The 23,660-nt window shown below is 55.4% G+C and overlaps 1 protein-coding gene across 1 annotated transcript in view; it reads left to right on the top strand.

The window, feature by feature from the left end:
- ONECUT3 (one cut homeobox 3) overlaps nucleotides 1-15,527 on the top strand; it is a 23,589-nt gene extending 8,062 nt beyond the window's left edge. The window contains exon 2 of the mRNA XM_050910656.1: nucleotides 15,235-15,527. Within this exon, the coding sequence (XP_050766613.1) occupies nucleotides 15,235-15,527 (293 nt within the window). The remainder of the gene's footprint in view (nucleotides 1-15,234) is intronic.
- Nucleotides 15,528-23,660: the final 8,133 nt, after the last annotated feature.

Genomic DNA, 23,660 nt, shown 5'->3' with positions numbered 1-23,660 from the left:
CTCCCGTTTTGGAGCTGAGCTGAGATGCACAAATCCCATGGCTCAGCATCGAGCTGAGGCTTCAATCAACCCGGGATGTGTCCCGTCAACCCGGGATGTGTCCCATCAACCCGGGATGGATGTGTCCGATCAACCCGGGATGTGCTCTTGGCCATTGCCCTACTCCTGCACAGCACCAACGGCAGTGCAGAGGGGCTGGAGTCAGCCCCTGGCTTTGAAAACTGGCCAAAAAGGGAAGTTGGAGCCAAAAATTTTCTCCTCCAGCCCATCCGTCCTCAGCCAAAAGCGATGCTGGGTGGGTGCAACGGGAGCGGTGCAAGTACGGGCCGGGGCGGTGAGGGGCTGGGGAGCAACCGGCAGCAGGTTTTGGCAGCCGAGTGCATTTATTACCGGCTCCGTGCAGGACCGTGGCCATCGAGTGGCAAGATTTTGCTGATTAAACGGAAATTCGAAAATCTCGTTAATACCTCGAATGATATACAGCATCTCCAGCAAGATTTAAACCAAGGCGGGCTTGGACAGGCAAAACGGATGATGGATTTTTAAAACACTTGGGGTTGTTAAAAAATGGTGAAACAAAAAGGCAACCTGGATTCTCTGGTGCTGGAAGGAGGGGCCAGGACATTTAAAAAATAAAGACCCAATATTAAAATCGAGACGCACGTGCGTGGACATGGGCAGGATTTCAAGAATGACCTTAATAACTCTATCTTAACAGATATATATTCTGTTAGAGATATGCACCATCGCTTTAAGTACTGGTGGCTTCTGCAGTGCAAGGCGAGGAGATCCAGAAATTATTTAAAAGGGATTCAATGGGATTCAAGGTGTTGCACAGGTGGCGGAGTTAAGGCACGGAGAAGGTAATGCTTTGCCGGAGCAAAAGTGGGGCCGGAGGTGCCGCATGGTGAGAGGAGGTGCACCCACGTACACCCACATACACCCACATACACCCACGTACACCCACGACGGGTGGGATGCGGGCAGAGGTGGTGGGCTGAGATGGGCAGGGCTGCAGCGAGGATGCTCGTATTCCCCGGCCCCAGCCCGCTGTGGGTACCAACTTTTTGCCACCTCATTTGGGATCAGTGACGGTCCTTTCCTTCGCCTTCTCATCCCCGGGGTTTTGCCTCCAAGCTCTGCACCGCAGGACCTTGTCGCTCCGACCGAACCGTGCCCTGGTTTCCTCCGTGCAGGAGGACTCGGTGTTGCCGTGAGCTGAGTTTGGGGAGCTGGGGGGTGGAATTTGCCGCCTGGCCTTTAACCTGAGGAATGGCAGATGCCACCGCCGCTGCCCTGCGTTGGACAATGTCCCCGTCGGGAGACCCAGACCCGCCGTCCTGCCTCGGTTCTGTATCTCTGTGATTGTCCCTCTTCTTTTTCTGTTCCCAAACCCGAGGTATAGAAATCACCAAGCAGGAGTGACCCCTTTGGGGTCCGGGAAACCTCCTCACCCCTGGCAGGCTGGGGGTGGCTCGGCTTTGCCCAGCTTGGGAGAAGGAGCCAGAAAATCCCCGTGTGGGAGCCTGTCGGGGGGAAAGCAGGGGGTCGTTGTGGGAAGGCACTCGCTGGGACTGGCCATCATCTCCTCGCTTGCATAGCAGCGAGGAAAAACCCGACATCTTGACAAAAAAAATACGAAGGAAAAGCAAGTTGCAGCTTTTTCTGCTGCTGCTGGCACAGGCGGCGGTAACCGACCCAGCTCTGCTGAGCCCAGGGCTCGGCAGGAGGAGGCAGCGAGGGGAGCAGGGGGCTGCTGGTCTCCCACCCAGGTCGGAGGAGAACCGAGGTCTCCTGCTGTTGGCATGAATCCAGGGAACCCTCGATATTGGGGGCTGGCGGGCTTTGGGGCGCGCTGGGAGGGCTTGGTGTGTTGGCACGGCTCTGCAGGGCACAGCCGGGAACCCAATGCCTCAGGTTTGGCCGTCAGGGACGCTATAAAAACCCAAAGCGGCCCAAAATCAGGGGGAAAACCTTGTGCCAAAGCAGTCTTCAAGGGGTTGCAAAGGTGATGGTCTCCCCAAGGAGCCCCCGCAGCGGTGCCCGGCACGGGGAGGGCACAGTGCAGGGAAGCCAAGAGCCACGGCAAGGCTGGCTCTGGCCACTGGGAAATGTCCCAAAGCCTCGTCTCCCCTCCCCACGCCAAGTGCCACCACGCGGCTGAAGGGACACGAGCTGGGACTTGGCAGTGGGTTGACAGGTTGAGCATCCACAAATCCCTCCGTGCCTCAGTTTCCCCACACGTAAGAGTGGGGATGACAGTGCTTTTACAGAGTATATGAAGGCACCAGCACCGGGTTATTAAAGCCGAGGAACTCAGTGATGCCACGTAAAAGGCCAAACCTTTAAGCTGGAAGATGAGCTCCAGAGAGCGATGCCCCTTTGTGGGAGTCATGCTCCCCTCAGCCGATAAGGAGCAGGTAATGAGCAAACTCTCTCCATTAGGGATAAAATTGCAAATGTATTGGGAGCTGCTGACGGGCGATAGTATCAGGGGCTGACAGAGATATCAACGGCTCTGCTCTGCCGCCGGCAAAGGCTGCTCCCACTACAGAGCATCGGAGACCCTGGTGCTCGGCGCCTGTCGCAGGGCGGGGGAGCGCAGCAGCAGGCGGCAATGACACCGGTGCCTGCAAGCAGCATCCCATCCCTCGCAATTTCTCCGGAGATCTGGCCCTACTCTTTATTTTTTGCCATCTCCCGAGGTTCCCTCACTTGCCCTGAACCGGGCGTCCCCCCAGATAAATTACAACCCGGGATGGGGGATGGATCTCCGTTGGGTTTTGCTCAGTGGTTGCTCGGTGGATGGACCAGCGTCTGGCCCAGTTTGGCTCAAATGTGTCGCTCGAAAAAATGATGGGGTCGATGCCGTGGTGGTTTGCGCTTCCAAAGCCCCTCCAGGATGGGGGGGTCCCTTCCCCATCTGCCTCCCAACTTGCAGGCGGTGAGGAGGAGGAGGGAGGGTGGGATGGTGGCACCGCACTGCCGGGCTTCGGAGTCACCCAGAGGGCTTTAACAAGAGGCCTCTGAAAACGGATCTGTGGATCAACGCCCACCTTTAGTTCTCTTTTTGTGGCCAGACTTCAGGATTCTGATGACATTTCTCATGTGGAAGGCAGTGAACCCCTACCCTGATATTCCCAGGGAAGCGCCTCTATTGGGGGCTCCTGCCGGACCCCCCCCAAAGCCACTCGCCCGCCTGCCCACACACACAGGCAGCCAGAAGCGGGACCGCGCTGGATTTAGGGCATTTAATTTGCTTTCCGTCGCGTGTTTGTGGTGAGGTGGGTGTTCGCACAGGCGTCGGCGTTGCAGCTGGTTTCAGTTCGGGTGGGTCAGAAAGGAGGCGAAAGGAGGTGAGTCAAAGACACGGCGAAGGGTGCGGGTATCATCGGATGCTTTGCACGCCAAGAGAAAAAAAGAAATTGAAAAAGAAGTCATCCAAATCAGGGCATTTATTCAAAATAATGCTGATTTCAAACCAGCTTGCTTTTCCCAGAGAAAATTTGAAAGCCTCTCCTCAAAACCGAAACAGCCTTTTCCGCCCCAATTTGATGATTCCCAGCCATTCCTCTGCCTTCAACACCTCCAAGAAAAACCCCAAATTATTGATTTGCTTTGAGTTTTGGCACTGTCGCGAGGCGGTTGCCCCGCCGGTGGGTGCCCCGGGGGTGGAGGAGGATCGGCCCTGCTCTCTGCACGAGAAGATGCTGCTTAATCGATACAGGCAGAGCCGGGATCTTCAGCCCCGGGAGTGCCATTACAGCACCGTCATCTTCCCTGCAAAAGGGACCTCGGGGGGACATTTGGTGAATTGGGGGGGGGGCTCAGACGTCCCCCTCGGCCTCCTGCTCGGGAGCTTTTCTAGTGGTGTCTATGGAGGGTTTATACTTTCTCTGGATGATAATTTCATTCCAGCCGCCTCCTCTCACCCCTCGCTCTGATGCTCCTGAAGGTGCCGGAGCCCAGCCCGGGTACCCGGGGGGTGCTGGCGGTGGGAGGGGGCAGCCCCCCAGGCAGCGTCCCCGTCACCTGGCAGAGACCCCCCCCTTGGCTGTCTCCTGTTCTGCAAAACCGGGAGAAAAGAGACAGGAAGGGAAAAGGGGACGGGAATGTGGGGAAAACAAAGGGGCTGCTGGGCGTTGGGCTTGGATAGAGCTGTGACACCCGGCTGGGATCCCCTCGCTCCTCTCCTTTCCGTTCCTTTTCTCTTTCTTCTCCTTGTTTTCTTTTTCTCTTTTTCTTTTTTCTTTTTTTTTCTTTTTTCTTTTTCCTTTTTTCTCTTTTCTTTTCTTTTCTTTTCTTTTCTTTTCTTTTCTTTTCTTTTCTTTTCTTTTCTTTCTTTTCTTTTCTTTTCTTTTCTTTCTTTTTTCTCTTTTCTTTTCTCTTCTTTTCTTTTCTCTTCTTTTCTTTTCTTTTCTCTTCTCTTCTTTTCTTTTCTTTTCTCTTCTTTTCTTTTCTTTTCTTTTCTCTTTCTTTTCTTTTTCTTTTCTTTTCTTTTTTTTTTTTCTTTTTTTCTTTTCTTTTCTTTTCTTTTCTTTTTTTTTCTTTTCCCTTTCCTTTCCTTTCCTTTCCTTTCCTTTCCTTTCCTTTCCTTTCCTTTCCTTTCCTTTCCTTTCCTTTCCTTTCCTTTCCTTTCCTTTCCTTTCCTTTCCTTTCCTTTCCTTTCCTTTCCTTTCCTTTCCTTTCCTTTCCCTTCCCTTCCCTTCCCTTCCCTTCCCTTCCCTTCCCTTCCCTTCCCTTCCCTTCCCTTCCCTTCCCTTTCCCTTCTTCTTTTTCTTTCCCTTCTTCTTTTTCTCTTTTTCTTTTTCTTTTTCTTTTTATTTTTATTTTTTTCTTTTTCTTTTCCTTTCTCCTTCTCCTTCTTCTTCTTCTCCTCCTGCTCCTTTTCCTTTTCCTCTTCCTTTTCTCTTTTCTTACTTTTTTCTCCCCCCCCCTTTCCTTCTCGGCCCATTTTGCCCCCCACAGCCCCTTTCCCAGCCAGCAACGAAATCCAGCCAAGAGAAACCATTCCCCTTAACCAGCCCCCAAACACACCCCCTGCCCCCAGCCATGGCGTTACATTTCACTCCCCCACCTTCGGGGAGAAGTCCCGGGGATGGGCAGCTCCCACTCAGGGAACAACCCAGGGAATAACCCAGGGAATAACCCAGCTCCATCGGGATTAATCCCCCCCTCCCGCAGCCCCTTCCCCTTCCCCTCCCTCCCTGCAAACCTGCCTGCGAGCTCCCCGCCGGTCACGTAGCCATCAAACTGATGTGCCAGCAATATCCAACACGCAGTTAAAGCCACTCGTGGGAGTTTCAATAAAATCGACCGGGCAGGATCAATGGGCTGCGCTGGCCCCATCCCCATCCCCACACGGAGCAGGGGGGGGCAGGAAAAATACCCAGGGCTGTGAAATGGGGGCGGTGGGAGCTGGGGAGCTGATTACAAATCCATCCCATACTTGCCGTGATTAATTGCTGCTTTACCAGAAGGAACAGCTCTGCGTGGGGGTCATTTTTAAAGGTAACGTTGTGGGGGAAGTTTCTCTGCTGTGTTCGGATGGGAGGGAGCAAAAGCCCTTTTCCCCCGGGAGTTTCCCTCCCAGCAGGACAGGGTCGGAGAGGGGCAGGGAGCAGGACCCAGAGGGCAGTGACAGCGGACACAGCCTGGGCTGGTCGTTCGGCCCCCCCCAGCAGTGATTTGGGAGTTGGGAAGGGCCCTCCCCAGCCGCTCAGGAGCATCTTCAGCTGCTTTGCAGCCACAGGGGGATGCTGAACCCCAGCCAGCCGGGATCGCTGGTGTCCTGGTGATGGGAGCCTGTCATGGAGCTGGCTGAGCTCCCAGCCAAGGAATCGCTTGACGTTCGGTCACCCAGCGGGGTCCAGGTTTCTGGTTGCTCCTCACCCTAAAACCCCTCCCAAGCGCTGCTGCCTGCACCCGGGCAGCCCCTTCGTCCCATGCCAGCAGTGAGGGCGTCCAGCCGGGCTCGTGCGTCCTCTCCCAGTGCTCGGGGATTTCGGTCCCTGCCCTCTCCGGAGGTGCCTGGCTCGAATTAAAACATCATCCATCGTTAACAGCAGCAGCGCGTAATCCCTGGCAGATCAGTGCAATTACTGCGGGAAATACCTTGGGAGCTGAACTAATAACGCCGGAGCGGTGTATTAAGAGTCACTGGCTTAGCGCCGGCCGCAGCCACGCCAGCCCCACGCGTGTGGGGGGCTGGGTTGAGCCGCCCCGGGGGGCAGCGGGTTCCCGGGGGGTGGTTGTGTGGCTGCAGAGGGGGTGATGGAGAGGGGGTGATGGCCTGTGGGGCGGCCGTGGGGTTGTTTGTGGGGCGGTGATGGGGCAGCATGTGGAGTGGTGATGGGGCAGCGATGGGGCAGCAATGGGGCTGCGATGGGGCACCGTGTGAGGCAGCAATGGGGCAGTCGTCGGGCAGTGATGGGCCACTATAGGGGGTGGCAATGGGGCAGCCGTGGGGCAGTGATGGAGCAGTGATGGGGCAGCCGTGGGGCAGGCGCAGGTTCCCTGCCCCGCAGCCGGGCCGGGAGGTGCCATTCCCGCGGCTCCCTGGGCTGCCTGCCCCCCCCCCGCCAGGATGCGGGTGGACCGCTCCATCCCGGCGCGCCCCGCGTGTGCGGGGCGGCTGGAACGGCCCATCGCGCTGAGCAGGGGGGGGGTCGGGAATGGCCCATCTCCCTCGTGGCGGGGGGCGGCCGCAACGCGCCATTGGGCAGCCGGGGGGGGGGGGGAGAGGGCGGGGCGAGCTGTACCACTGCCACCGCCCCCCCGAGGGGGGGAAATGCGCCCGTCCATCCGCAGGGGGGCGCCAGCGCGGCGGGGACTGCCCATCGTGTCTGCGGGGAGGGGGGGGCGGAACAAACCATTCCCCGCCGTGCGGGGGGGCACGGGGCGGGACCAGCGCTCCAAAATGGCGGCGGGGCGGTGGAGTGGGGTGGGCCTGGCCGGCTGCCGGGGCCTTGGGGCCGGGCGTCCTCCTCACTCCACCTCGGCCCCGCCGCCCTCACGGCCCAGCCTGGAGGCAGGTGTGGCCGAGGGCCCTTTGCCCAGGCCAGGGGTGAGGGGGTGCCTGGCGTCACCCCGGCCCAAGGCAGGCCCGGTGGGGGGACGCACCCTGAGGGACCAGGCAGGGTCCCCCCATGGGGTCCGAGCGGGTGCCCTGTGTCACCCCCCCAGCCCCCGAGCAGCCCTCAGCTCCCTCGGAGCGGCAAAATGGGGCGCCGGGCTCCGCCGTTGTCCCCAGACCCTTCGTCAAGCGTGCGGTGACCAGCCTGGGCACATGCCACCCGCGCTGGCTGCTGCCTCGCGATGCGGACGGCTTTGTGCTGGGTGTGAATAGCCGGGAATTGGGTTACACTTGGAGCCGGGCTGTGGCACCCGTTGAGGTTGGGCTGGAAGCCACCTTGAGAGCACCAGGGCCTTCTGGAGCAGGGCCTGGCGGCAGGGAAGGGCTCAAATCTGGAAGCTCCCTCCTGCGATGCGCTGCTGGAGCTAAGGGATAACCTGAGAGCAACCGGTGTCCCTGCGCAGGCCCTCCCCCCTGCCTTCGGAGGGTCCCAAACCCTGGCGAAGCAAATCTCGAACGCCCCAACCCGGAGGATTACAGATTTTCCTGTTCTTCACAGCACTGCAGAGCAAGAAAGCCAGCAGCCATCCGAGAATTGACTCGGCCAAACCCTAAGGGAGCTTCCCATCTCACACCCGATAAATCCACCTGAGACCAGATTTAATCAGGAAATGCAGAAAACTGTTGTTTTTTTCCCCCCACTGCTTTTCCACTCTCTCCAGCAAACGTTCCTTGGCTGATAACGGCTCTGGGCCCTCTCTGGACACCATCTCTTCACCGAGAGCAGCTCGGGAGCAACATGCGCTCTGATGAAATTCGTTTCATTGATTGCTGAATTTGTTTATCATCCCCGCTCAGAGAGCCAGATCTGGGAGCTGCTGAAGGCAGCAGGAGTTTGGCAGGAGGAGCCCGACAGGAACGGGCTGATGAGAGTCACTTAGCAGTAGCCCGTGCTGATGCCAAAGGGAGATGCTTGCTGCTCCGTTCCTGCGCGAAGGAGCGAGGACAGAGGTGGGCTGTGCAGGACCCACAGCCGCGTGGGTCACAGGGATGTCACTTGCCCCAGATTCCCAGGGCAGGCTCCTTGTCTGGCGTTACTTGATTCTCGTTATGGCATGAATCGAACCCCAAACTCCCTTTTCCCCCCCCGGATTCTGCAGCTGGGGCTCTTGCGCCAAAGCTGAGCACGAGCAAGTGTCGCTGACTCCCAGGAAAACTTATTTCAGGGTTTGGAGGGTTTCCAGCCCCCCCCCCCCCCCCATCCCCGCATCCTCCCTCTCTCCCAGAAGGCAACGACCTTCCCCTGCTGCTGCCATCCCTCGCGGCGCTGCCGGCTTCTGCCTGCCGCGCTGCCTGACTCCAGTACTTCATTAGCACCAATTTGCTCTCGTCACGCTAAGTGGCAATGACTCGGGAGAAGAGTAAGGAGAACGGAGCAGCCGGGAGGACTCCCAGGGCACCTCTGCCTGGCCCTGCCTCACACCAGGCAGCTGGTGCGGTCCCAGGCTGTGCTGGCAGCATGAGCACTGAGCAGCTCGTGATGGCAGTGGTCTCCACTGGGACAATAAGAAGCAGCCGACCCTGGTCGAAAAAAAGGCCTGGAAAGGGAGGAAACGGGACAAATGGGGGAAGCGACTTTGCCAGTAGATGTGATGGCAGAGCCGGGGCTTGAGCCCAGTTCGCCTGGCTCCAGGGGAGAGCGGAGCGGGGCATCGGGTCTCCCTTTATGAAAGTCTCCAGAAAAGCGAGTGAAAAATCAAACCTCTGCAGAAAGGAAATGCTTTTAACAACAAACCCACATTTTTAAGTCATCTGAAACTGTTTATTGCTGTGTCCATGAGAGGGGTCTGATGCAGCCGGCTCAGCCCAGGGCTGTCTCTGGCGGGGCTGGTAGCAGCTTACCTGGAAATGACAAGAATAAAAATAGGGCAAACGTGGAGGGATGGAGCCAAGCACACCTGGAGCCGCCACAGCTTCTTTGTGTCCCTTCACCTGCCCTCAGACCAGACAAACTCATCTGCTTCAGCGCTGGAAAAGCTGAAAATGCCAAAGCTTGAGAAGTGCAGGAGAGGCAAAACGAGGCGTCCCGTGGGGCTGGTGTCGCCGCTCTGCTGCACGTTTGGGTGGCTCTGCTGGTCTCCTCCAGCCTCCGCCGCTCCCAGCTGAACCCCCCTCTCGCGAGGGACCATCGTCACCCGAGCAGAGGACCAAGGACTCGTGCTTTCATTTCCAGTCCCTTCCCTCCGCCTGCCAACCTGCGCTGCTCTGAAAGCCTCTGGGCTGTTGGGGAATGGGCCGGGGACGTCGGTACAGGCGGCTGGTGATGCCTCGCAGCCCCGTACAGGTCGATGGGAGCTGCTTGCTGGAACGAGTCACCAAAACCCTTCGGAAGGGAAGGAAAATGCACCCAGCAATGCAGAGGCGAGCGCTTTGTCTCATCTCATCTCCTCATTTGCAGCGTTCAGAGGAAGATTTAATTTGCTGCGCTTGGGGAAGCGGCTCACCCTGCAGCGCGCTGGCTGCATACCAATGACCAGGGGCTCTCCCCGGGCCTCGGGACTCATCCTCTGGCAGCTCCCAGGGACACCAGCGGGGAAACCTGTCCCCACTGAGGCAGGGCCACGTGGCACAGAGACACGCACGGGGCCGGGAGCTCTGGCCAGACTGTGTCATTCCTACCCAGCAGGACCATGAGGCTGCAGGCAAGTCGCAGCTCCTAACCACATCTCTTGGGCTCTGGATGGCCTCTGACGCATGGTTTTCCCAACCTGGAGGTTTCTAGAGCGGGGCAGTTTTTACTATGGCATGGTTGAAAGCTGTCGAATGCTGTGGGACCACAGCAGTCAAAATCCCCACAGGTTTTGGAGCCCAGAAGGTTTTTTTTTTAATCGTGTGCTGCTGAAGTCTGAGGGATCGCAGGGTTGCAGCATTGCAGGGTGGCATTTGCAGGGGTGTGCGGCATGGGGCAGGCTCTGCCCCGGCGGTTCTGTGGTTGACACTGCATCCCCTTTGCCTGTGTGTTTGTTAGTTTTTGGAATCAAATGGGGTTTCAGAAAAAAAAAAAGGCAAAAAGAAAGTTGGGGTTTGGTTTTTGAGCACGCTTTCTTCCTGCGTTGTACACTGCTGACTCTCCCATCAGCACTGAGTCTTCCCAGCTAGAGAAGACCCGAATTTCCCCTGGAGAAGCCTATTTGTGACAAAACTCTTTGGGCTCTTTTCCTACAATGTAAAGTCAAACAAACCTCTTGCAGTTACTACGTTGCCCCAGCTCTGAGCATCCCGGCCGGCCCAGCTGTGGATCAAAGGATTTCTGTTTTGCGGATGAAGCCCCCTGATCTCTGGTCCAGACTCTGCTCCAGCTTTGGGCGAGCAGATGCCATGAGGTTAATTCAACTCGGGATCAGACACTGCTCTGCTGTGGGAGGCTCTGGGCTCATCCCAGTTTGCTCAGAGCTGCAGCTCTCAAAACCTTCCAGAATATCAGGGCAGGCTCTGAACTAGTAACACCCATTGCACAACCCTGCACCTAGCACCCCCCCCCTTCTCTGTGAAAGAGGTTGAGATCCCTCTGCCCCTTCAAGGAGAGGGGGAAACTGAGGCAGCCCAGGGGCTAGACCCATCTCGAAGGCATGGAGAGAAGCCGGCTTTGCTCAGGGCCATTTCCCACCTGGTGCCCACCAGTGAAAGAGCCCACCCCACCTCTGCACTGAAGAAGCCTGTCCCGACCTGGCTGACCCCCACGTCCAGGTACCCCCTCTCCATCCCTTCCTCCACCTCCCTTTGAGCCCCTAAATGCTCCTCAGTCCCCTTGCACCACTGCGAGCCGATTTGACAGGGAGAAAAAGAGAAAAGCTGGTGGTTTGGTTTTTTTTTTTTTTCCCCCTAACCTCCCTTACAGCCAGCATGCTGGCTCTGAAAGCCCCTGGCTGTCTTTTGTGATTTCAACAAATCACCAGCACTTAAGCAAAGTGGGCAGAAAATTACAGGTTGTATTGCAAGTGAATGGAGAGGGAGAGCACGCTGGGGCTGAGAAAACAGAGGTTTGCGGGTATAATAGAGAAACCAGTGTCTGGCAGGCTGCGGAAGCCTGCAAAGCCATCAGGTATTAGTTAAATGCTTCTCGGAGTTCATGCTGCGAGGCATAATCGCAGCTTCTGAACAGCAGCCATTTGATTGTCTCTATTATGTCCCTTTAGAAATGATTTGGGAGATATTTTGCTTTGAGCTGTCAAGGTTAAGTCAAGGAAAACGCGCTCCCTCTGACATAAGTCTCCAAAGAGGCAGAAACCCTCAGCAGAAATCCTCCGGGAGAAGCGGGCGGGATGCCTCTGCTTTCAGAGGTCTTTCCTCCTGCTTTTCTCCCCGAGGTTCCTCCTTGCCTTTGCTCCCTGTGTTTTTTCCGCAGCCAGGTCAGCTACCTTAGGGATGAAATACCGTCGGGGTTGCGTGCCTGGTGTCCAGGAGGAAGGGGCTCTGGACAATCACCCCGTCCCACTGCGCCTGGCGTTCCCTCCTTGTCGCTCTTGCACTTGTTGGCCGGTTTCAGCCAAGCCTGGCTGAGCTGTGGAGGTCTCGGAGGTGCAGGCATTGTGAAATGAGCTGGGGAGAGATGGAGAGAGGAAAGAAAGACCTCCATTGTGGATAAGCTCAAGCCTTACTGGCCGTCAGAGGAGCAGGGAGCAGGACAAGCCAGGGAATAAACCCTGTGCTTTGGGCATTTGCTGGGGAGCTAACGCAGAGGCAGGGGTGGAAGCGCCCTGAAGCGTGTCCCCATCCCTACGGCCTGCGGCCAGGCCCAGAAACCTCCGAGGGATGTGACTGAAGAACAGCAGTAAGCCAAGGAGGAGTGGTTTGGAGCTTGGGACTTGGAAAAAAGGGATTTTGAAGCACAGAGAAAAACCCTCACCCTGTGCTGACGTAGGTGGGAGTCGGAGCCGTGCCCCCGGCTGCCCCAGGTCCCTGGCTCCCACTGCCTGCGGGGACACGGGGACGACCACCGCCAGCCTGCCTGGGAAAGCAACGCCCGGGGGATGTGGAATAGGAAAAAGATCCTCTGTTGGGGGGTTGATGGCCGCCGTAAATAGATCTGACCAGCGTCACTATTGATTTCTGTTGTGTGGAGCTGTAATTAGATTGAACTGGGGAAGAGGGGTATTGGGCTGCGTCAGCAGAAAAAGAAATTAATAAATAAACAAACGAGCACAGGAAATGTGGGATGCATCCACCGCCGGTGTCGCAGGCCAAAAATAAGAGGGGTACCAAGGGGTGTGGGGCAGGGTGTCACCTCTGTCTAAGCAATACTCGGCACTGGTTTAAATGCTTTTTTACCAGTTTTACCAGCAAGACCCTGATGGTTAGTGTTTGCCTCGGAGCTTTGAGTTATTAATGGGCAACTGGTTTGTAATAATTACTCCTAAAAACTGAATCGGGGGGTGGGAATGTGAGGTTGAAAAGCTGAAACGCTGGGTCTCAGGCTGGCTGTCCAGCACTGCTGGTGGGAATGGGTGCCAGCAGGCAGGAGAGCAAGAGGACAACCTGGATCCCGGTGGCTTTGCTAGGGTTACAGCTGGGTCAGCACATCACCCTGCATGTCCCGTGGGGGTATGGATGTATTTACACATACCTACACATATTTGTATGTACCTGGTAGAGAGATGTAGTATAAGTGCCATCCGCACAGAGCAAAAGCCGTGCTCACAGGGTGCGTGCGAGGTGCCCACCATCGACATGAGGTCCTGCCCGCGCCACCAGCATGGGGCCGGAGCCGAGCATGCCGGGGGGACGCCGGGAGGGTGCGCGGCGGGCGGGCGAGGGGTCCGGCAGGGCGAAGACGCCCTGCTCCAAATGTGCACGTACGGTGTGGGGGGGGACTTTTTCTGTTTTGTTGTTTGGTTTGGGGGGAGTTTGGGGGGGGGTGTCTTTTTTTTTAAATTTTTAATTCATGTCTGGAAAAAAGTCAAATTTTCTATAAAGGCTTTTTTTGTTTGTTCTTTTTGCAAGCATCTGATGGTCATAGGGTAGGTTTCCACTAAACCATTCTCTGCTGGCTGTTTGAGTAAGGTACCCCTGGGACAGGGTCCCCCGGCACCACCAGGGCTCAGACTGTCCCTTGTCCCTAAGGACGGTGGTTTGCAGCCAAACCTGCCCGGGGGGGAGAAGGGGAGGGGAAGGCTCCCCACTAACCATCTTTACCAGGGACGGCTGATTTTGACTGAGTGTGGTTGGTTGTGCCAAGCTTGGTGCCTCCTGTCCCCTGCCCCAGCAGGAGCAGAACCGATGGCTCCCACCACCCGCGTGGGGACGGGGCAAGGACCGAGCCCAGCAACTGGGGAAGCAAGGCTAAATTTGTTGGATAAATTATCTGCTTCACTGAGCTCTAGATTTCCCCAGCTTTGGGTGGAAGGGGTGGATATCATCCTTCTCTGTTAGTTCAAGGTGATGTAAAGAGGACTCATAGTGCAGGCCAGCTGAAGAAAACCAGAGGAAGACCTTGCTTGTTCTCTAGTGAGGAAGAAGTGACTTCAAACACCCTCCCGTTACTCCTAGGCTACACAGCTGCCTACCTTTTACTCAGCCTGGCCGTAGAGGTGCGTTTGTATAGCAGGCAGGTGGTTAGCCTGAGGGGAATACCTGTCCCGTGGACCCAAGATGCTGTCCCATTGCTGTGGCAGTGGCTTTCAGCCTTGGCCTCTGGCCCCTCCAAGGTCTGGGCACCAGGTTGAAGAGGCTCCTGGAAGTGCCTGAGAGAAGCAAGTTGAAATCTGTCATCCAGCAACGTTCCGACAGCGAATGTCTTGGAAGGACCTGTGCCCTCCCTGCAAAATCCTTTGGAAGATCCGAACCAAGAAACACCAAAGGCTGAAAACTGCTGCTGTTTGGGGCAAGAGTGGGACTTTCCTCAGAAAGTCTTTAGGCCATGGTTTCCTGACTCTTTTCTGAGCTTTCCAGGAGGAAACAGTGTGTCCCCAGCCTTGGAGGGCCAGATCTGTGCCCTGCCTTGCCCATGGGCATCTCGCGCTCCCGCAGTGCCCACACATATCTGGCCAAGTCCTGACCCAGCGAAGTCCCTGAGCACCCTGATCTAACCTCCACAGCTTCCAGGTTGTCCCTGCTTTGAGCAGGAACTGGACCAGCAACCTCCACCAAACTCAGTTATTCTATAATTTTCTAGAAAAATATCATAGCAAAGGGCTCCTTTTCTCACCCCTTCCACCAACAGCATGCTTAATATTCCTGCAATTAAAATTCATATATTTACCAAAAGATGCGTACTTGCCTCCCTCCCTCCCTTGCACGCAGCGTGGCGGTGTCGGGGGGGCTTTCCTGGCTCCCGGCAGCCCGTCCCTGTGTGACAGCACCTCTGTCCTGACCTACTGCTCAAGCCAAATCTGTAGGAGAGGCTTTTAATTTGGTGCTGGCTCAACCTGACACAGGTGCCAAAGGATCCGGTAGCAAAGGCATGCAGGAGAGACTGAATTTCCTGGAGCTTCAGGTGGCTCAGGCTGTTCTCCAGCCTCTGGAGGCAGGAAAACCTCTTCCCAGAGCAGGTGGAACCACAAACAGTCCTTCCAGGCTGTCTGTCGTGGGACCTGGTGGCTGCAGACTGGCCTTTTCACAACGTCCCTATCCCTGGCTCTTCCCTGTGTTTTGGAAGTGGCAGCTGAACATGACAGCCAAGAGACCCTGGTTCCCTGAGTCCTCCAGTGAGAACCACAGAGGTGATGAGGAGGCGAGGGAGACCACGCCAGAGTGCAGCAAGGGAGGGAGGCTGACGGATGACCCCCAAAATTTAGGGATGGAGCAGGTCCCAATAGCCAGGCTGTGGGAGCAGAGTCAGCCCGGGAGTTTCCTCGGTCTCTGGTCCTAGGGTCAGCTGGAGATGCTGAGACTTGGACTTTTCCTGGGCATCTGAAGAGGTGATGGGCTTCACCCAGGTTTTTCTCATACTGATGCCGTAAGAGGCTGTCGTCCCATCTCAGCAGACGCTCAGGAGGCACAGGGAGGAAGAGGAGGGAGGTAGCCTAGAGAGTGGTGGGCAACAAGCCAGCAGGTTTACTGGAGGGAAGGGCCTGGTTTTTGGGAGGCAGCCAAGCAACCTGCAAGTGGGCCAGGGTGGTGAGCACCAATTAATGGCCCTGTTCTCTCTTTTGAACATCTAGCTTGCAAACGCAAAGAGCAAGAGCAGCAGAAAGACAGGAGCCTGCAGCCCAAGAAGCAGCGGCTGGTCTTCACGGACCTCCAGCGCCGCACCCTGATCGCCATCTTCAAGGAGAACAAGCGCCCATCCAAGGAGATGCAGATGACCATCTCGCAGCAGCTGGGCTTGGAGCTCAACACCGTCAGCAACTTCTTCATGAATGCCCGCCGGCGGTGTATGAACCGCTGGCAGGAGGAGCCAGGCACCAACCCTGGAGTCCCCTCTTCTTCTACAAGCACTTTCTCCAAAGCATGATGTCTCCCAGCCCTCCCTGCCCCTTCCCAGACATCCTCCTCATGACAAAGCCAACCCCAGACTCACACTCATGCCCCAAGCCAGCTGGGGTGGGTGCTTTCGGATGCTGTGGGTCCATCAGCCTCCCAAACCCTCAGCCGGGCATCACCCCTGGATGTGGGCCTCGTGCCACATCCTGCTGCCACGTCCTCCCAGCTCGTGGAGCAGGGAAAGGGTTTGCAACCAGGTCAACCCTGTCCCCAGGAGGGCTCGGAGGAAACCCCTGTGGAGTGAGGGATGACGTGGGATAGAGAGAGAGGGTGAGGTGCTGTTTGGAAGCATCCCTGGTCCTCGGGGACCACAGAACCTTGTCTTCACGTGCCCACCAGGGTCTTTGGGGAAAGGGGCACCCCCTGACCCCCCCGCCAACCTTGATCTCTGCCACAGCCACCCTTACGGCTCCCACGGTGGAGGGGTAAAGGTGGGGGAGATACAAGAGGTGGAGTGATGGGGCCGGGCTCTGGCACAACACCACCGAACCAGGGCCAACCCCCCCGTGGTTCAACGCGGGATGAGCAGGGAAAATGCTCGCCGTGTGCCTGGAGGGTGACCGGGCTCCTGCCAGCTCTCTGGCTGCTGAAGGTTTTTCCCCCCCTGAGGTGCAGCGGGGTTCCCCAAGGCAGCCAGACCCTCTCTGCCATTGACACACGGGTGTTTCTCTCCCTTGAAGGTTTTGAAAACCTGGTCGAGGGCATTCCTGTAGCCCCTCTCTCCTCCACAGGCATCTTCCTCCGAACCCCTCCCCGGACACCCCCAAGAGCACCCACACCCCCCAGCCCCCCATGCACACATGCACCCCGACCCACGAGAGCACCCATCCCTGGATCCCTCCCAGAGAAACTCCATGGCAAAGGAGACGCCTCGCCGTGGCTGCCCGCCTCCGTGCACCCGAGCATCCCCCAGCGCCACGGCCGGAGGGGGACCGCGGCTGCACCGCGTCGCCTGGCGCCCAAGCAGGTCAAAGAAGCACATTTTAGCTACAGAAATCGGGTATTTAAAAATAATAATTGTTTGAAAGGAGACGGGAGGAGAGACTTGGAGTGAAGGATCTGATCTTTCCTGGTGACTGGCTCCACCATTCACTGCTGGATTTCTGGTTCACTTTTCAGTTGAGGAATGGACACAGACAAAGCAGATTTGTTGGCTTTGTGTCTCGCCCCATCCACCCCTCGACACACACTATTGCCCCCTCCCGTATCCCCTCTTCATCTCTGTTACCAAAGAAATTACAAAACCAAAAACCCAACAACAAAAAAATTCCCTCCTGGGAACCAACGTCGGTGTACGGTGGGAAAAAGAAAAATCCGAGGGATCTGGTGGCGAAATCCAGCCCTGGGTGTGAGAAGGGGGAAAACTCCCCGACGAGATTGAAAGGGAAAAAAACGACCCAAAAAAAGGAATAACAACAGAAACCACAACCAAACAAGCTCAACGCAAAGACCGGCAACTTACCAAAAAGACGCCAGATTTTTTTTTTTTGTGCCAATTAACAACCTGCCTTAAAACGCGAATTTCTGGAGCAATGGTACTAGCTTCAAAACGATCATTTCCTCTGAGCTCTCGATGGTGACTTGTGCCATATAAAAAAGCAATCACGAGGCCAAACCCTTACAATCAGCCCTCGTCCCAGCTGCCCCGTGGGCTCCTTGCCAGCCCGGGATGTCCTCGGGAGGAGCAGGAGGTGCCGCCGGGGACAGGGAAGGGCTGGGAGAGGCTTGGGGATGGAGGGGGAGGCAAGGTTCCCTCCTTCCCCCACCACTTGGGGAAAAAACAAAATAATCCTCCAAAACCAACCATCAACCAAAAAAAAAAAAAGGGACACTATTGAATTTATGCGGGTAAAATAGTACCATCTGTGTTCTAGCGCTATGGTTTCTTCGATTCACTTTACTTTGAGAGCGATCTGTTGTGTAACAGGAAGGCACCTTGTTGAAAAGAAGGAAAAAAGGAAAAAAAAAAAAAGTGTATGTGTTCACCAAAAAAACCCAAAAAAAGCACCCCAAAAAAAGAGGAAAGAAAGGACAAAAGAATGAAAGAGAGAAAGAAAAAAACCCCTGCACACGAAGCCCTGACTGGCCGCCGTCACCAGCGGGGTTAGAGGATGTCTTTAACCAAAGAGCTCCTGGGGTAGGTGGGCGGTGGAGGGGTTGGGGGTGTCAGACTGGACACGGTCACACCAAACTAAACCAATTTATTGCTGGAAAGAGAGGGCGGGAGATGGAGGGGATGGAGAGAGGGAAGGAGCGGGAAGGGGCAGGTGCCGCAGCGTATTTTGCCAACCACAACCCAAAAACTAACGGCAAAGCGAATCTCATCCCCCCCAGGACCCCGCTCCCCGCCACTGATTTTTTCCCCTAACGTTGTTTCTTCTTGTCTTGTCGTGACGTGGTGATGATGGTGGTGGATTCCTGAACCCCATCGAGTAGTATTCAAGGGCTGAAAAGCCAGGAAGGGGGCCTTGGTTTGGGAAGTGAAAAACACACAGGAAAAAAAAAAAAAGGGAAAAAAAGGAAAAGGAAGAAAAAGAAAAAAAAAAAAGAAAAGAAAAAAAAAAGAGTAAATGCCACAGGCCCTCAAGGATGCAAAGACATTTCTAGTGAGAACCCGAGAATAAAGGCTACCTCACTTGAGTTTTCAATTTTTGTGATTTGAAAATCACGTCTGATACCAAAGATTTTGTTGCCTTGTCTGGTCTGTGCTGGAAACGCCACTTTCCCTGCTCCCCGCGGACAGGCCGGCCGAGAGCCCCCCACCCCGGCCAAGAGCCCCTCACCGCCCCCAGACCACCCCACCCCCCCACCCCCCCCACCCCCCACCCCGTCTAGTCCCCAGAGAGCGAGGGAGAAGGCAAGCGAGCGACTCTGGGATGGCAGCGTGGTAGATGAGTGCCTTTTTCTTGTACCAAAGGTGTGTGGCCATTTCTTTGCTCCTCTGCTTTGATCCTAAAGATTCACTATTACCTCAGCTCTCCAAAGGGACGGATTCTGGCAACTCTTGTAGTCTTTGGGTGTTGGGATGAAGGAATGAAACCCAACCCTTGTCCTAATTGAAGAGAAAGCATCCCCCTTGCCGCCTGCTGCGGGAAAGGTGCTGGTTCCCTGGTGTGTCCCCCCTCTCAGATGTCCCTGTGTCCCCCAACCTGGCGTGGTCCCCAGGGTCCCTCCGTCCAGCCCCCCCTTGCCCCAGGGGCACTGACCTGGTGTCCGGGTCCCTTCTCGCGGGGCATTGCTCCCGGCGAAAGGCTTTGCTCCATGTCCTTTGCCAGCCCAGCTCAGTGCTGGGACCCTACAGAAGCCCACAAGATGAAGACGTGGGTTTCATCATGGGGCGTTTCTTCCTCGCTCAGCTCAGACCTGGGCTCCAGTTTCCCTTTTTGGTAGTGCAGGGAGGGTTCATGGCATTTCTGTCTGGAAAGACGAAGGCAGGAGCGGTGGAAAGCCTCACGCTGGGCTTTCTCCAAACCCCTCCTTTAGGGAACGGTTTGGAGCTGTGAAACCTTTCAGCAGGAACCATTTCCAGGTCCCCAAAGGGGCATTTTTGCCTCATTGGGGGAGATGGGCGCAGCCGGGTCCGCTCCACTCCACCGCTCGGCTTTAGCAAAAGGCAACGGGAGGACCCGCCGGAGAAGATGCTCTTCCACAGCAATCTCCAGAATGTCTAGTTTAGGGAAATCTTGAGTTGAATTGTACCTACTTGGTTCAGGCTCCGGCCAAGGCGGCTCCTTTTGAGTTGGACCAAACTTGCCCAAGGCCGATCCCACCGGCGACAGCGAGCCCGGCCGGGACCCGCCGCGGGGTCCTCCATCCCGCTGGGCAACCTGACAGAGCAGGTCAGAGCATCCCCGACGCCATCGCCTCCCCGTCCCCTCCTTCCCCCTCCACACTATTGCCTTGGCCAGATCTTGCCCAACCCCGTGGCCGCGCCACCCCGCTTCTACCTGATACCCACATGGCTTGTGATACCAAAGACGTTCTCTATGCAGGAGAAAGCCTTCTTTTCCACCCAGCACAGACCTTACAAGCCTTTGACAATGTTCTCTGAAATACCTCAAAATATTTAATGTATAGTTTATGTGATAAAAAAAAAAAAAATTACTTAGCTAGTTTTTGGAATTTGTGACTTGAAGCTTTATACTGTTAAATTATAATTTTGCAGAAGACGGCATGTTCTTATTTCTTTGACGCGTTCAATGGGAGACATATTGAATGTTAAGGAAATGAAAGCTGGATAGTTTCACGATTAAAAAAAAGAGAGAGAGAAAGAGAGAGAGAAAGAGAGAGAGAAAGATTAAAAAAAGGACCCTTGGAGTTTACAGATTTCATATTTAAACAAGTCCTTTTAAAAAAAAAAAAGAAAAAAAAGAAAAACTAATAATGATGATGATACCTTTGCGTTCAGATGTGTTACTTTTCTCTGAGTCATGTCGTACAAGAGTATTTATTATATGTGTTCTGTGTTCAAATGTAATTTAAAGAAGACAAAAAAAAGACAAAAAAAAAGACAAGATGAGAATTTGATTTATGCATGAAAAAAATATACTCTTTCTTGAAGTAATGTAATAATTATGCGGGGAGGGGTGGTCGGGTGGGAGCGGGAGGGGACAAACTGTGCTTTTTTTGTCCACGAGTTTTCGGCTGATGAGGACTTCTCTGCATGGATCACGTTTTTTTCCAACTCACGCAACCACAGGAGAGTCGTCGTTTATCCCCTCGGTTTCTTCCTTTACCTCTTTTCTTCCTTTCCTCACCCTGAAAATTGCCTGGCAGCGATGCGGGGAGGCAGGGGGCTGCTCGCAGGACCCCCGGGGAGGACGAGGCGCACAGTGTGGCCCTGTGCCCGGCAAACAGGGTAAGGGTATCTGGGGCACGGGACCCCGGCGTGCGCGCCCAGCCCCGTCCCACCCGCCGCCGTGAGGTCTGGCTCCTCGCCGTGCTTTGGGTTGGTTTTTTTGGTTTTTGGGGATTTTTTTTTTTGCTTTATCCAGCTCTGTGGGTCAAATCCCAAGTACAGACGAGAGAAGGAGAGACAATCAGCCGCCACGACCTGAGCCGGCAAAGCCGCGGGGCTCCTCCTGTGCTCTGAGACAAGGGAAACAGCCCCCGGCACCCCAAACCTCCCCCCGGGGCTGAGACCTTTCCAGGTGACGCTCCCAAGTCCCCGTCCCTTGGGGTGACCTCACAGACCTGCCTCTGCCCTTGCCCTGCGTGGAAAGAGGCGCTGAAGGTGGTGCTGCATCAATGTCCAACCGGACCCAGGGATGGACTGGAGCGACCCGTTTCTGAGGTTTTTCTCCCCAAGGATGTGGTTTGGGTCAGAGGCACCACCCAGCACACAGCGTCTGCCCCTGCCCGGCTTTCCTGTGCCACCCAGCCCGGCTCTCGCCCTGCACGGAGGCACCCGCTCTGGTTGAAGGGGTAAGAAGAAGAAGAGTCCAGCCAGTGGAAGAGGTCCTGGAGGACCCCAGCGCACCAGCAGGTCTCAGGGGACTTTGGAAGGTCTCCCTGCCTGCCCTAGACAGCCAGGGAGCTTTCTGCAAATGTCCGGAGAGCCCCCTCTGAACAGGGCTTCATCCCCTACTCCTTCCTCCCCCTGCTCCTCCTCCTCTCCTTGCTTAAAGATGAGAGGAGAGTAGCAGTAAGGAGTCACGTCTTTGGAGGTCAGGAAGGTGATGGGGGATCAAAGGAGGCAGTGGTACCTACTTCTTTCCGCTTCCCCACCATTACCAGAGCATTTACCTTAAAATGCTGATTCCTCAGCCCTCTCCAGCCTCTTCACCACTCCATCCTTCGCCTCCATCACTAGAGATGGCCCCAAAGCTCAGCCCACTGCGGGGAAAGAGATCTCAGCTTCTTCGGGCCCCACCAAAGTGGCCCCTAAAAGCAACGTAGGTTTCTTTTTAAATCTGCATCTCTTGTCTAACGCGGTGTCCCTGCAGCCTTCGCCTTCTTCATGGCCAGCACTGAGATGCTGAGCACCAGGTGGTGGTGGGAGACATGGGACCCACTGACCAAGGACCTGGGTTTTAGGATGAGATGATGTTTATTCCAGCAGCACCATTCATCTACTAACCAACCCTCCTGTCCTCCGGGGAGCTCTGCATCCCCCCTGTGTTTTCCTCCTACGAGACCTTTTCCAGCATGAGAAGCTTTGGTGCTTGGAGGCCAAGACCTCGTTTCCAACTGCAAGAAGGTCTCACCAGGCTTGGATGCAACCCACAGTCACAGGTCCTTGGACCTTACAGAGACCAGCTGGTTTCCATCACGGGGCATGAACCGAGTGGCTTGGGAAGCCCTGGAGAAGCCAAGAGCTGAGCGCTCTCCCCTGTCCTTTAGCCACCAGGACTCGCTGGATCAACCACAGGCAGGCTGAGCCCTGCCCCACGCCGGATCTGGCCCTGCCTGCTGCCCACATCAACCAAAATGCCTTGAGGAGCAACTTGCCACGATACCAAAGATTTTTTTTTCCCCTGCAGGTAATGACAATCCGAGCTCTGTCCTAAAGACAATTCTCTCGACCAGGGTTGCCCCTGAAGGGTGTTTTTGTGCTGTGGAGAGCAGGAGCAAAACCGGGGCCCCAGGGGCACCTCCGAGGGCGATGGAGAGCAGACGGTCAGAGGTTGAGGAAGAGGAGGGGAGCCGGGATGTCCCAGAGACCTGCTGGTTCAGCCTGCCCACCGTGTCCTACTTCAGTTGCGGAAGTTTTCAGGGATTTGGGTCATTTCATTACCTGGGACGCCCCCCAGGCATTCCTTGGGCGAAAGTTTTCCACCGATGGCTTTTGTGCTTTGAAACCCCACCGTCGGCAGCGGGGCAGTGCTGTCCCCGTCCCGCCGGGAGAGCAGGAGGAGCACGGGCTCCCAGGGATGCCCGGCTGCGTTTTAGCCATTGTCACCCCGCTATGGCACAGCCAGAGCCGAGCTTTTCCTGCTCTAACGACGGCTCCGCTGACGAGACACTGGCACAGAGTGGGCCCGGGGCTGGCATTTCTCCGTGCTGAGAAATGGCTTTGCAAAAAAAAAAATCACCAGTTGTCCCTTTTCCTGAGCATCCGAAGCCTGGGTGGGGAAGACGATCGGCTCCTCGTTACCTCTCTCCCCAACCCGCTTTGGGCACCGTGAAGATGCCGCTGGGCTGGGTTGGCTGCCGGCACCGCGCCGGCCGGCTGCCCTCATCACTGCCGTGCGTCCCCAGCATTAAATCGGCTCCTTTTCCCTTGTCTCAGAGGACACCCGCAGCTGAGGCGGCGCTGGCAGCCGGCGATGGGGCTGGACCTGCAGACGCTGCTGCGCAGAATCTGGTTCCTCTTGCGTCTTTCTTTGTTTGGGGTTTTTAAAGAGAGGAAATTAAAAATGCAAAGAACAAAATTCAGGTTTTTGTTGTTTTTTTTTTTTTTTCTTTTTCCCCTTAAATTTCTAAAGGAAAAAAAGAAGTCAGACAGAATTAATCCCGGCCAGGAAGAACCCACAGCCTCGGGTTTGCCAGTCCAGCCACCTCCAGAAAACATTGCTCATTTTCTGCATAGCAATAGGCGACGCTCGCCCTTGTCCCACACGGTCCGAGGGCCGCATCTCTGAGTTTTTAAATGACTTTTTCCTTCTAATTAAATTGAATTTTTTTTTTTTTTTTTTTTTTTTTGCTGCTGCTTCATTGTTACTCTTATGGGATAGGTTTTACTCTACAGCGAAATGCAATTGTTACTCCTCTGTGTCTTGCAACTATATTTGTTTAAGCTATTTACAAACGTTAAAAAAGAAAAAAAAATAAAAAAAGAGTCTTATGTGTCAGGCACTTTATCCAAACTGTGCTGTGTGCTCTGGAGTTTGTTCCTTGTTCTTTGCAATGACTCATGCAGGGGAAGTTACCAGGAAACTTAACTCCAGCCTGTCAACAGGTTTTAAAAGAGAAAAAAAAAAATAATTAATCTCTATTTGTTCATCCTCTACTGGTCATGACTGTGTTGTATTTCTGCAGCTTTCTGTTTCTTCAATAAATTATTTTCTAGTCATTCACCCTGACGTGTGTGTGTCCCCCGCGGTGACGCTCGTGGGCCAGTTCCCTCCTGTCGCAGCTCCGCTGCCCCACGAGCTGCTCGGGC

This window comes from Gymnogyps californianus, chromosome 24 (genome assembly GCF_018139145.2).
Source record: "Gymnogyps californianus isolate 813 chromosome 24, ASM1813914v2, whole genome shotgun sequence".
NCBI lineage: Eukaryota > Metazoa > Chordata > Aves > Accipitriformes > Cathartidae > Gymnogyps > Gymnogyps californianus.
The sequence above is the reverse complement of the archived record's forward strand: the minus strand, read 5'-3'. Positions and strand labels throughout refer to the sequence as shown.